Source organism: Ciconia boyciana, chromosome 6, assembly GCF_034638445.1.
Source record: "Ciconia boyciana chromosome 6, ASM3463844v1, whole genome shotgun sequence".
Taxonomy (NCBI): Eukaryota; Metazoa; Chordata; class Aves; order Ciconiiformes; family Ciconiidae; genus Ciconia; species Ciconia boyciana.
The window spans coordinates 4,404,357-4,418,899 of NC_132939.1; the positions used below are offsets into that span (position 1 = coordinate 4,404,357).

The 14,543-nt window shown below is 37.9% G+C and overlaps 1 protein-coding gene across 2 annotated transcripts in view; it reads right to left on the reverse strand.

Annotated features, from left to right (window-relative positions):
- The window catches only part of TPCN2 (two pore segment channel 2), a 33,358-nt gene that overhangs the window by 15,490 nt on the left and 3,325 nt on the right, over positions 1-14,543 (reverse strand). Inside the window, exons 3-13 of one of the 2 annotated variants that reach the window (XM_072863517.1) lie at positions 14,047-14,123; positions 13,208-13,385; positions 12,363-12,479; positions 10,373-10,479; positions 9,341-9,413; positions 6,200-6,299; positions 5,832-5,897; positions 5,386-5,450; positions 2,296-2,393; positions 1,886-1,967; positions 400-486 (exon numbers count right to left, since the gene is read on the reverse strand). In XM_072863517.1, the coding sequence (XP_072719618.1) occupies positions 400-486; positions 1,886-1,967; positions 2,296-2,393; positions 5,386-5,450; positions 5,832-5,897; positions 6,200-6,299; positions 9,341-9,413; positions 10,373-10,479; positions 12,363-12,479; positions 13,208-13,385; positions 14,047-14,123 (1,050 nt within the window). Of the gene's footprint in view, positions 1-399; positions 487-1,885; positions 1,968-2,295; positions 2,394-5,385; positions 5,451-5,831; positions 5,898-6,199; positions 6,300-9,340; positions 9,414-10,372; positions 10,480-12,362; positions 12,480-12,534; positions 12,555-13,207; positions 13,386-14,046; positions 14,124-14,543 lie in introns of those variants that run through there. The other variant, XM_072863518.1, reaches the window with a different exon arrangement.

Consider the following 14,543-nt stretch of genomic DNA (forward strand, 5'->3'; position numbering starts at 1 on the left):
CAGCACTTTTCAGGAAGTCTATGCTATAAGTCTAACTCCTATTCCTTGTTTCCTTCTAATGAATCTTCCTATTAAACAAAATACACACACGGAGCCCTCATCTATTTCGTCTGGCCAAGTCACTTAGAAATGCTGACAGAATAAACCACCATGCATTGTGTACATTTAACACTACCTGGCAATCCCAAACTAATGCTGTAAAAGCCCCCAAAGCAATGCCATTTGTGACTATAAGAAGCAATCCACGAACAACGTAAAAATCATTGACACTTCATCACATCCCACGTTCAACAAGTTGTGAAGTACGTTTATCAGCTTTACAGCAGAATACTATCACTTATTTTTGTGCAAGACCACACTCAACTTATGACACTTTATAAATGATTGTCAGATACGTACTTGCTTAATGGCATCTTTGTCTAGTTCTTCAAAGAGCTTCTGAAACTGGGCAGCTGACAGCTGGTCACAGGAGCACGTTCTGAGTGACTTCACATGAAAGAGAAACATTCAGATCAACACCTGCAATAGGTGCATCTTCAAACAGTGCCAACACCCTCAGACTATCTTAAAAGTCTAGGAACAGAGATGTAATACAACCTACACCAAGGTACTGGAGTGAGCTTGAATATTGCTTTAACACAAAACTGCCACATGACTGTGGGAGTCGCCTTGTCTTTTCTATTTTCCCTCTCTGGGATCACATGCTGCTTAAGATGGAGCATGCTCGTTTGATAGACTTCAATTTTTAGCCTCACCTAATATTGCCATTATTATGTTATGATCTAAGGAATGAAGAGACTATGTCAGTTATCACTGTTCTGCAGAAGTTACAATTTGTAAAATAATTCCATCCTTCCAGGTAGTAACATGATGAAACACTTACATAGCATGCTAAACACTAACTGCAACTGTAGCACACATAGCAACGAAAGAAATGGAAAAAAACCACCAGCAACAAGAAGAAAAACTAAAACTTGGTTTGCATACCTAACTAACAATGCAATGGACAGCTCAGCATAATTACAGAGCAGGGTGGTTTTTTTCAGGCAACTCTGCTTACACAACCCCTATCCCAGACAAAAACGGGAAGTAATACATGTATGCGTCTTCATTCCACTTCCAACCTTCACATTGGAGCCAGCCAACTGCTGATGCTATAGCCATCAGCTCTGAATTGTCACTTCCTTTTGGCAGAAGATCTTACAATATGAACTTCCAAATCCTGCTGCAATGTTGTTCTTAAAAAGCAACATTACTTTTAGATAATTTTTCTGAAACCACACCAATAATCTCCACATCTCCTATTAGAGCTGAATAATTTCTCTAATCTCTGAAAATCATGGCATGAATGGCAATGTTAATTAAGTCTTTAGTTAGGCAAAACCACTCTCCCTGTAGCATGATACAAGTATTAATATCTAGGGGGAGCAGCACAGCTAAAATAAAATAAAAAAAAAACAAAAACCAAAAAACATTAACGTTTTCAAATAGTAGAGGGAAGCTGCTATAGGCAACAGCTCTAGACCACAGTGAAAAATGCTTTACTTCCAGAGAGAAAGTAAAGTAAATGAAAAAGTAGCTCTGCAAAACAAGAGTTTTCGTTACTCTACGCGTCTCTACAGGTGAATGCACTCTTCATCACACCAACCAAAGAAATAGCAACTTTAAGGTGAAATCATTGCCTAGAGACTGTTCTTGTTCTGAAGACCAAAACATAAACACTGAGCTGGGCCTCTGTTCACACTCTTAAAGAAAGCAGCATAAAGAAAGCTGAGTTGAAAGCTACTACTCCTGGATCAATGAAGTGATTAAGGCAATTTCAGCCCTCTGTCCCATCAGCAGGTTTGATTGTCACCAACAAAGACGACAAAAATATAGTTCTTACTCTCACAATGACCTGCTTGCAGCAAGAATCCATTTCAACTTTCTGCAGCACTCGTAGTAAGGCCCCAACGCTGACATACGACCTATTTAAAAGAAAACAGGATGGGCCCTGAAACAGATAACTGTCTTGATGGCAAAAATAGCTGTTCCAAACGCATTCCTACCTCTTTCTTTTTTTGAAAAGCAGATAAAATTAGAAGTAGAAATAAAAAGGACACAGACCCCATAAGACTCCCAAACAGTGTATTATAAACATCCAGTTAAAGAAAAAGTAAAATAAAGGAGATGAGGATTTAAAGGACTGCCATTTTTCAAGAAGGGATCCTCAGTAAATATACTAAACAAAACAAGGCGATCAAAAATCTGCTCTTTTCTCCTAGATAATCTACTGTTTCAACATTCTTCACTTACTGTTGTGTATTAGCAGGAGTCTCTTTTGTGGAGGAAAGTACTTCAAATGCAGCCCGGATTCCCAGTCGCCTCCTGAAGAGAGAGGACTGAACCGATTTCTGGACAGTAAAAACACCACAGAGGAGACAATTTACTTACACTTGTTTAAAGGAAATCCAACTAGATGATACAAATAAGACCCGTAAATTATTTGCCCAGCCCTTCGACAGAACCTACGGCAAGCGTCAAAAAGGGCCTTATCTGTTCAACTAAACTAATTTTTCAGGAAGGCAAGATACTGTTTTCTTTCTCCCACCAAAGTCCCCATCGTTAGCCACTAACCTAGTTGTCCAGATACTGGGTCCAACTAGACAGAGACCCAGTTTAAAAGGGTCTCCACAGTTTAAAAGGAATACCACAAAGAGTCATAGGCTTAAATCAGTGAAGCCCATTCCTACCAAACGGACTCGGGGAAGATAAGGGCTACCCAGCTCCTCAAGCGGAACTATGTCCTATGGTCAGATAATATCCTGATCTTCTGGCAAACACCCCAGATTTGTGATTACAGATCAGAATAGGAGACTTCCCTAGGCCTCGCTCCCTTCAAGAACTCCATGTACGAGAAAGAAGGAAGCAAGCAAACAAGTCTCTGGAGTTCAAGTAAACATCCAGGTCATGGTTTATTTTTAATTCTGGATTGCACAAGCACATGCCTGTTCTGGAGACAATGGCAACAGCAAAGCTCGAGTATTCACAGAAATTCATACTACTGTGCAAAGAGAAGAGTTAGACAGGTTTGTCCAACTCCAGCTTCTTGCCAAAAAGAAGAAAGCCAGAGCCACAGTTTTTTGTGCTTCATTTTTTCATAATAATCACTTGCAAACTCAGCTGGGAGTTGAGCAAACTCACTCCTTTATTGGGAGTCAGACTATGGCATGCTATCACACGGGAAAGAGGAAAATGGAGAAAGAAGGGAAGAAACAGAGAAAAGGATTACAAAAATTCCTCTTTGTACATATTACCTTTTAACACCCCTCTCCCAGAAGAGGGTGGGGGCCATTCCTTCTGTGTAATATTGCCTAAGGATTACTATCCAACAAACTTTACCTTCTCTCTGGAGCTCTACTAGAGCAGCTATTATTTCACTTTTCACCCAAGCCCTCAACTCCACTCCTCCTTGGGAAGGCTGAATGAACTATGAGACTATGTAAGGGGAAGGAACTATAAGATTATATGCAAGGGGAGATCACACCCAAAGTCAAAATCACCGAGTTTCCCCTGCCACCAAACCTGAAGGAAACTATGGGCATGAGAAAAGACCAGCTGGAATGTACACAATCAGGAACCGTTGTTCATTCCAAGCTACAGAGGCCATCACCGTACTGGCACAAAGGGAAAAAAGCTTAACCTACAGCCCAGAGGTTTAGCTGTCAGACTCCAGTGCTTTTGCATAGCACTACCCTGACTCAGCTTTACCAAAAACATTGCTGTTGGGCTGTGAGATTTTATAAAATATGCAAGAGGAAAGTAAAAAAACCACAGGTGGGAGTGAAACTGTTGAAGAACTAACTCAAGACTCGAGAGAAAAATTTCATCATGAAAGTTACAAAGCTCAAAGAAAAAAAAAAATAAAATCTCAGTTTGATGGCACCTCAGCAAGATCAAGACTGAGCCTGTTCTGAGGAGCAAGAGACTGACAGTTCCCCTTTTGACTGATGACTATCTGACCAAAGATTCAGTTGTGTGCTATCAGTGTGATAATCATTAATACTAAGCCTAGCACTGTGTTATTTCTACTAATCTACTCTGTGTGTTAACTGCTAAGTAACTGTGCTGCACCTTGGATGTTCTGCATTCATTGCTGGTGATGAAGCCAGTTCTGGAGATCTCCAGCTGCACCCACGCAGTCTCTTCCTTCTACCACCTATCCACTCAGTTGCTTCTTTTTGGAATAGCAATAGGAAAGTCACAAATTTAACCTCTTGGATGAAGTACATCTTATTGGCAGTAACCAAGATGCTCTTTCATTTGACTTGTGTTGTCCCTGCTTTCCAAAACACTTTTGCTTCAGCTTATTACAATTCCTCCCAGATAGTGCAGCTGAACAATCTCATACAGAAAACAAAAGCACTTACATTCTTCCCTGCTAAGGGAATCCTGACTACACTCCCAGTTGGAGATTAAACAACCGGTATATGTAACGCAACAAAGCGCATTGCACAGCTTGTTAATAAAGGAGAAAGAACTTCTAGTGACGAGTTTCATCATCACCACAGATTACACACTCCTTTAACAACATGCAAAAGTACGCTTGCTTTGTCAGCTTTTACTTCTCTAATACAGGCACCCGAGACAAAAGAGGTCATTACACTACACATCTGATTCACATTCCACAAAATGGAGAGAATCACATACGATCAGGCATTTTCCAGAAGCACACTAAAGCATTACACAGATGACTGGCATTGCATGGAGAGTAAGCAACAGGTTCCTTCTGAGACTGAATACTACCAAGAATAACTACTATACCTACTGGCAACTGCTTCTGGTACAAGTCAATCACAAGGCTCAAGCCCATCTTTTAGAAGCACAGGACTGCCCTAATCATTCTAACATCACACACGCCCACCATGGTAAGGATGAAGCAAAAAATACCAAACATTGAGATGTTTTAGTCAGCGATTCTGATTTACTGAAGGCTTCTAATGCTGTGCTACTCAGAAATTAAGTGCTCGGATTTGCAACCATAGTTATTTAAATAGTACAGCAGGTTTTCTTCACAGAGACCAAGTTTAAGTTACTTGTTCATTTGTCCTTGTTCAGTTTTATAATAGTATGATTTCCCCCCCCCCCCCCCATAATAGTCAAAGTTGCAGATCCACAGCATACATGGAAGTATACAAGCAGGTAATTTTGTCATGGAACAGGATCAAGCTACAACAGCATGCAAGCGGAAAAATATCTACATCAAAGAACCTTTAGCATTTTAAAACCGTATCTACAACAAGGATGGGCATACTGCTTCAATACACAGTTGAAACTTTTAATACTCAGGGGCTTCACAATTTTACAATTATGGCAGAACATAGAAATTAGGAACGCTTTACTCACCAGAAGGTATCCTCGAAACTGGTTGTATATTATTGCTGTAAGTAAGTTCATCAGAAACAAGTTGCCTATTGGAGAAAACAAAAGGCAGTGAGAATTACTGAAATATATTTCTGTTTCTCAAAGAAGTTTCAATGTATATAGTAAGTCAGATGTAAAATTCTAAAAGGATTAGTTTTCTTGTCTGTGATTTCCAAAATGTTTTTAATGTTTGAATATACTGTAATGTATCCATTCCCCTGTGATGTGTTACTGAAAAAAACCTAACCATTCATAAGTGCCTTCCATGAAAATTATCTTGCAAGATACTACACAGTAACTGGAATAAACACAAAAAAGGAGAAATTTATCATTAACCTTTCCTAGAAAAATAAAACACTCTGTAGCTGGTATGCACAAGTGTCAAAGTTAAAGTGCATTTAAATTACGGAAGACAAGAGGTAACTTACCTAATACAGTGAAGAGTATGAAGAAGATTGAATATGCTCGATTCTTAGAATATGCAGGAATCATCACTGTGTCAGTTTTAACAGAAAAGGAAATAAGAATTTAATGCTTAAGATGAAAATTGGAGACCTCTATCAATTTCTGGCAATTGGTAACTGCTCTTACATAGCTCCACTTCAGAGATGCATATATAACTACACCAAAGGAAAGGTAAAAATCAAGTTACTGAAGACATGAAAAATCTTTACATAACCTTCCTCTGGCTAGACTAAGAACTATCCACTGAAAAAATGGTTATAGTCTGAAGATAATCTTACTCTCTTATATTTTTGAAAAGAGAGACAAGAGTTCTTTCTGAAAGATTGCTCACCATCAGGATTATTTGCAGTAGTTAGCAGGACCAGCAGTGATGTCAGTGAATCTGGCAAATTCCGGAAATACCCCACCCACTCCTTATCCTGCTGGCCATCCTAGTCAAAGATATGTTCATTGTTAGAGAAACACTGAAGAATCACTAAGAAGAAGAATCACACTGAAGAATCACTGTCGGGGGGTGGGGGGGGGTGGGGGAGGGGGGAGGAACAGTCGATAATCAATTTCTTACACACACAATGAAAACTACCCCATGAAAAAAGCACAAGACAAGCCTAAAAAACTGTAAAAAACATAAGGAAGAACAGCAAGTTAAGACAGACATAGGAGGCTTAATATAGAAGTTATACCTAGCTAACACCTCAGACCCAGGAAGAACAATAATGTCACAAACAGACAATATAAGAATTTGAAGCCACCCTTGATTGATATAAAAAGCATCACCTCTTAGCCTGCAAGAGATATTAGTGTATTGGAGCTAAAAGGACTCCCTAAACACGATTTTATTAAAAAAAAAAAAAAAGGAAGAAAAAAAAAAAATCACAGACTAATACTATCTTCAGTCTCAACTTGCATTATAAAAATTAGTATAGAATAGAAGCTACTTGCTTTGTTGCTACAGCATGCTGTACCTCAGCATAGATGGAAACCTAATCACCCCGAATTGTATACTCTAGGACTACACTCCAGGACCTGTCCAAAAGTATAATACAATTTGAGGACAACTTTAAAATAGATCTTGTATATACACTGAAAAACAGAAACAAAACAAGGATGGCAACTCCTGGCTGACCCCGCAGCCTCCTCAATAACGAAGAGCTGCCTCAATAACTACCATGTTACAGAAGATCCTTGCCTATAGATTATGAGCCTCCTCTCAAACGCCCACAGCTTTCCTGGCATACTCACTGAGCATGAAACATCTCTCACTTCCCCTTTGACTTCCAAATAGAAAACTTAATATCCTCTGAATTAGTTATTTGCACAAAAGTTACTACCACTACTTGGAACAGAAGTTTTCCCCTTTCTCCAGTTATCCCCTTATATACTCAGAGGCTTCTGTTTAATTACAGTCAGATCTACATAGAACACAGCCAGACAAGTTTTAGGTCTCTTTTCAATAACATACATGAAGATGTGCTTAAACTATGAGTGCAAGGATAGTCCTCACCTTATTTTAGAGGAAATAAATACACAAATAAGGGCACACAATATAAAGCAATATGCTATAACCAGCATTAGTGCACATTACGGAAGTTGTTGGGCAGGTGGAAAGCCTGCAACTGTGCTATTTTGAAAAGACGAAGATTCAAAATGCTACGTACAGTATCAGTGAAAACATCACATAGAGCTTAAACATCTCGGGGCGGGGGGGAGACATCAGTGCTGCAGCACCCAAAAAATATTTGCAAATACTTTGGCGACTAAGGTCATCCAAATTATTTTGTGACTCAGAGGAAATATCAGATGATCTGCTAAAGCTCTGATGGTATCAGATTGTTCAGCAAAAACACACTGGGAGGCTGATCTTGGATCATCCACATATTTATTTTTTTCCCCAATTTCAAGTAGAGACAGCTAAAAAAGATGCAGAGTACAAACAATACAACCATGAATCATGCAGTACAGAACACACAGCCCTTGAATCTGCTGCAAAGACTGGAAAAAAGGTACCTCTAGAGGACATACACAAGACAATGCAAAAATCTAGAGGCACGTATTTCATTACTAAACATATTTTTAGACCTTGCTTTCAGTATTTTGCCTTGTTAGATACAATTACTTTGCATGGGTATTAGACTAGCAAATCAAAAAAGGAAAGACAGACTGCTCTCTAATTTGTTATTTTTCATCTAAACCTATACAAAATTGACTGGTTCAGGTATACAAGTTATATTCCCATCTGCTGGGAAAGCTCATAACTGAAATTAGACGTGACACACAGAGACAATACAAAAATACACCATGCAACTAAACAAAGGGGACAAAAAGAGCTCTGCTTCTAAGTCCAGAAATTCTGTAACATGGGAATTCAAGGAATTTGCCAATCATAAGGAAGACTAGAGGCAGGCTGAAGCGCAAATTGCAGTAGGAATGAAGGTGCAAAACTGAGATTAAGGAGAAGTCTAAAATTACTGGGAGAAGTACGCAACAAATCTTTGTGCTCATAGGAACACATTTATGGAAGGCCTTAAAAAGTAAGGACTAAAAAAAAAATCTGAGTATGTTACATTAAGATACAGGAAGTTTAGGAGAGAGGGAACATACCAAGAGCACTGGAACACAAAAGGGATTTTAACCACAAAATTTCAAGTTTGCTTTTCGGAAGCAGGAAGAGAAAAAACAGAGAGATCAGAAACCAAAACAATGGAAAAATACAAGCAAAAACAGGCAAAAACCTACCAAGGCATGGCCAGGGATGCCAGTATTGGAAGATAAGAAAACACAGAAGAAACTAAACTTAGCAAAAAGCTAGATAAGGAAAAGAGAAAAGAAATGAGTGATAACATAAACAAAAAAGTGATGAGATTAAGAGCTTTGGACACAGAACAGCATAGAAGGTTTCACCAAAAGCAGAGAAAGTAACTCAAAGGATTAAATTGGAGAAATGTATAAGGAAGCCTCTTGTATAAACAGACTTTAAATTTCTCACCTGTGATAATGACATCAATACCAGTAACATGAAGGACCATAAATAAAGGTGTCGACCACATTTCAGAATGGAACCATCTAACTTCGCTCTGAGCAGCGGAGCTAGACTAATGACATAATATGCCACAGCTTACAGCAAGAGTAAAAGATTTCAGTTGTGGAGTAGGAAGGAGTGTTATCACTTAAGAAACAAAGAGCAGTCTGGAAAAAGAATCTTCACTAAAGGATGAAGAGATTTAACACTATTCTGAGGGGCCCTCTAACACACTACTTACATAAACAGCACTACGCATAGATACTACGCACACGTTAAATCTCTCTAAATGGACTTTAAACTCATCCCAGTAAGTTTGACAAGGTAACATGACCTTTTCGGGGAAACAAGTTTCACCAGTTTGATTATAAAACTAGACGTGCAGCAGCTAATGTGAGTAAAGTAAAAAAAAAAACCACCGAGATCTACCAAAACATAAATATAATTCGTTACCTTTGTTCGAGCAAACAGCAGCATGGCAAACATGGTAAAGAGAGACAGATGAACAGCTAGCAGCAGAAGAACACTGTCGGAAAGAAAATAGATCATAGGCATTAATATCAACTTTATCTTATTCTTAATATCCTTTGCTAAAAATGCAAAAGGATGCCACAAAGAAAACCAGGGGTATTTTTAAGAAGCTATGAGGAGGTAACAGAAGATGATGTAAGTTTTGGTTCAGAGTAAGAGCCACACTTGTTCAGGACTCCTCAGCATAAGCGTAGAGAGTTGTGAGGTCAATGAGATTCTAACACTTGTTTTTCTAAAGTTAGGACCATATTTATACCCTCCAATCAAAATACAGTATCTTGGCTTGCATATACCTTTGATTCTCCTGGGACTTGTTCGTTAAAAGAGTAACAGGCAAAGACAGCGAGTTCTGCAAGCTGTACACATACACGACCCATGTCACAGGAAGAGATCTCTTTCAAAAAGCATCATGCTGTCTGGTTACAATTTCACCAGTGGGGTTTCCAGTTCAACATTTCTAATGACAGTAAAATTTAATACATATATTGCTAAAACCATTTAGAAGTGAAAAAGCTGAAGTAAAGCACTCTGAAGATGTAAAGAAAGAGGTATCTTGTTGTGTGGTAGTCACGACTGCAAGACAAGTACATGTGTGTCTACCCGTACCTCTGAGGGGCTACCTTGGATAAACACAGCATAGACCTTCGCCCAGATGATGCCTCAGTTCTTCCCTTACAAAAGGGCTGTATGTAACATATACAGAATTAAAAAATCCCACTCAGCTAGTGTCAAAAACCTTATCTGTCACACAGAGAGTCACATCACATGCATTCCACAGAAATTTTACACACTAAAGGAATCAAAAAGTTAACACAACACTCCATCCATTACTACCTGATCTCACCAACCACTTAGCTAGACCATCAAGAAGGAAGCCACTCACATGTCATACTCAGAATACTAAGGGCAACTACACACTTGCTGTGAAAGGATGTTTTCTATGCTATTACCTACCTTGCCATTTCAGGCAATGTGCTGTTGATACTTTTTAATGTTTTCTTCATCATTGAAGAATTCTGAAGGAGAAAGAAAGGACGAAGAATTCTTCTTATTCTCACAGCCTGCAAAAAACAACAGATCAGATACTGAGTTCCCATAAGACTAGCGCCACAAATATTTTAAATACAAGTTTGTCAAAAACCACTGATACACGTCAGCAAAGTCAACAGTGTAACGTAAAAAGGCTGTGCTCTGAAGGTAAATCTGTCCCACTGAAGTCACAAACATGCAAAAGATACTATAATATGGGTGCCTCGTTAAAAGAATGAGAGATTGCTTTAAAAATGCACATGGACATTTCAATAGCCTCATGAGGCCACTAATTATAAACAATCTAACCTTACTGCTGGGTAGACATAACAAGCAGGTGAAGAGATGGCATTTTTGTATTTTCTGCCAAGGTCCACTTCAAGAAGGGAATTAATAGCGAGCTACTTCCAATAAAAACAGATACACATTTTGAAAATAAGTGCTTGATTTCAATTTTCAGCTTTTTTTTTTCTTTTTATAATTAAAGGGCCTGCTTATTACTCAGCAATTTCTGCCTCTGACAAGACTCAAACACGTGATTGCCTTTCTTTTCCTTAACATACACTAAAACAATTAAGCTGTTTGATTCTTGCATTCAAGACACTTGCCAGCCTTCAAGTTATTTCTGTGGCTTACCAGCTATTTCAAGTATTTCAGTATCCTGCATTTTAGAATCAGTCTTCTCAGGGCCACACATAACAGCAAAAAAAAAAAAAAAAAAAAAAAAAAAAAAATTCACTTTCTTCCTCACTATTCCCTTGTTCATGCATCCCAGCAGTTAAACTGCTCCTTCTGCCACTGCTTTGTATGGGCGGCTCCTGTTCAAACTACTTGTCCGCTATCACACCTAAAGATTTTACAATCACTGCTTTCCAAGACACATTCTGCATGTTGTAAGCACAATCTTCACCCTAGATAATTAACTTCTTTCAGACACATTATATTTATTCGGCTTGAATATGAAAAGGACATACGCATTTTTCTTAAGCTTATAAGCATCTAACTGTAACCAACATGTTCTTTCAACATTTTAAAATCATCTCTTTGATACTACATCACATCCTGGTCAACAGTGACCAGCGGTCAACTATGACCACTGAAGCATGAACACCTAAACAGTGGGTTACTACTAGCAGCAACTGCATCCAACCTAATGCTGACTAATACAGACACTAATTTGTAATAGGTTTGAAAGTTATCTGAAGGCAACAGATAATGGCTTTGACACAAGAACTTACACCAGAAGCAAAATTCAAGATCTCTGCCTCATTCCCTTCCCAGCATTTTTACCATATTAGTATTTTCTTAATGATGATTGTAAGTGAACAACAACTAATTTCATGCAGATTTATGTCACGGCAGAAAAACCCAATTGGGAGATTGCAGTATTACATAAAGGCGTTTCACAAAACTGACATTCCTCTTGGGACACAATTGTTTTGAACGCAACACAGTTTCATCTTCGAAAGCAGTTGTTAAACTAGACAATTACCTTCTACTTAAACTAGACAATTACCTTCTACTTAAACATCACTACATAGACTCTGACATTGAATCAAGTTAAGAACATAATTCTCCAACTGTATGACAAAATTAGTGCTATGCAACCAGAGTTTTCTCTATACTTTTTGAACGTTGACAGACTATAAACAACAAACTTTATTTAATTTTACCGACGAACTCGCATCTTACATTAAGAATCAAACAGAATCCCTTAAGAAGCTATATAACAAACACCTTCTGTGTTTCAGTGTATTATCCACCTATCGAAGAACAAAAATGAACCATCCTATCCTCCCCCCTTAATTCTCCAATATATCACATAGGCCCTGCTGACTATCCCTTTGCAGGTTCTTTTCCTCTGCCACTCTCCACAACTAAGTTACTGATTTTTTCTGCAGAAAGCAGTTCTTACCTCTGTGCAGAAAAAACTCAGCGATACAATCCAATCAGTAAGGGAAACAATTAATGTCAGTATATAAGCCACCAGCCATTTATTTTTCCAGAATTCTTCCCATCCAATTAAGTAACTCTGGGGAGGAAAAAAACCCAAACAACCAACTTATTTTACTAATAAATTCCCATACCCTAACAAGTCAGCATCAACTGTTTTCCAAGTATTTGTAGTTTTACATCAGTGTTCATAAAGAGCTCCCTGAAATCCAAACAAAAATACATCAATCAGATAATTTTTCTACAAGAACTAAATAAAGGTCAGTAGAAGCGAGAGGTGCACACAGGCTATGTGGGAGGAATCCTTTGAATGCAAGAAAAATGTCCATTTAATAACCATAAAAAGAGATTTTTCCAGAAACAAACATCCAAAGAAAAGTTCAGTTTCAAATCATTTTTATTTTGCTTTGTTTAAATGAACTGGCATATATTTGATTATTATATACCCCAATTTTTATAGCTTAATACAAGCAGCTAAGCTAAAATCATTGTATTTATAGCAAAATTTATTTCACTTATTCCACAAAATTTATTCCACTTATTCCATACAAACAGGAGTTTAGATTTCTTACGTTAAAAAAAAAGCAATAATTTATTTAATTCAGAAAATACGCACTTTCTAATTTCTCCTGAAAGTAAGGCTTTAATATAGCAAAGTAATCTCATCATGTGCATCCAAGATTTAAATAACAGTTCTAAGACATTTCTCCCAAAATACAAAATGGAGAAAAGCCACACTGTCTATACCTACTGACCTGCCCAACACACCTAGTATTTAATTCAATACCAGATGAACGTGATGCTCACCTTCACGGATACATCAACCATGAACACAAGAAAGCAAAGCAGCTCAATGCTTTCTGTTAGGCCACACGGAGGATTCCACGCAGTAAGGCGGTATCGTACATCTGACGTGATAGTGAGCGAAGAAGGCTTTTCAATGAAAACCAAAGCCAGGATTATAGTAATGGTTAAACTCAAAACCCTGTTTGGATAGAGATGAAATTTAAAAAAAAACAACAAACCACCAAACAAAACCACACAGGGAAAAAAAAAACCAAACCGCACACATACCCCACAGAACACAAAACAAAAAAACCCAAAACCCAAAAAACACCAAACCCACAAAATGAGTCAAAAGAATAACAAAATACTTACAGTAAAGCAATTTTCTCAGAAGTAAACCAAGCTTTATAATATCATATTTAACACAAATGGGTTAGATCACAACGCAGCGCTTGATTACCATGCTGTTGCCTGCATTAGAATAATGTAACTGCTGACCACCAAATAACCTGAGGTGGTGTTCTTTTGAAACTAACATCAGCAAATAATCTTGCTACTATTTAATATGTTTAGAAATAGACACTTGGAAAACTCTAACACACAGTGCTTTAAATCATGCCAATAGTCCATTCATGCAACAGTCCTATGGCTGTTCCAAACAGCCATCTACATGATCACACTTTCATATAGCTTTTTGCTTTCCACTTCTATCATGTTCACAGGTAGTCAATCCACTTGCTTCCTACAGTAAGTTCTTATAAGGATAAAAGCACAATTATCTAATTATTTAACAAAAAAGAGAGATTAAGAATAAAGACTTACTCCTAAATGAAAAAGCAAAAAGAAAACCAAGTTCTTACCACTGGCAAGTTCTTGAATAGTACCATCGATAAAGCCACAGGGATTTGGAGTCCACACGGTGATTTATAGATCGATACTGAAGGCAGAAAGCAAAGAGGATAATTCAAACACTATGTTCAGCCTGTCTCAAAGACAAAGATCAAGTTACCAAAATAAACCAAGTTCTAATCAACAAAGTTCAAGTCTTGAGACAATTCCAGTTTCACAATACGATAAAGAAATTATTGTACAAGTTATTAATTATTAAAGTGTCAGTCACTAACTACCACAGCTGTAGCCTACGTGCGTGCAATGGGAAAGATTTTAATGACGTTTTCCTGATCTAAAGGCCACGCAGTCACTCAGATAATCAAACTGTGCGGCAGTCATCTAAAGCAAGCATTATCATCATTACAAGTAACAGAATCTGTAATAATTCAGTGCCTATTCTATCTACGCACCAAAACAGTCCACCCATTTAGTTTACCTTTCCAGCATTCATTCCGTTCATGGATCA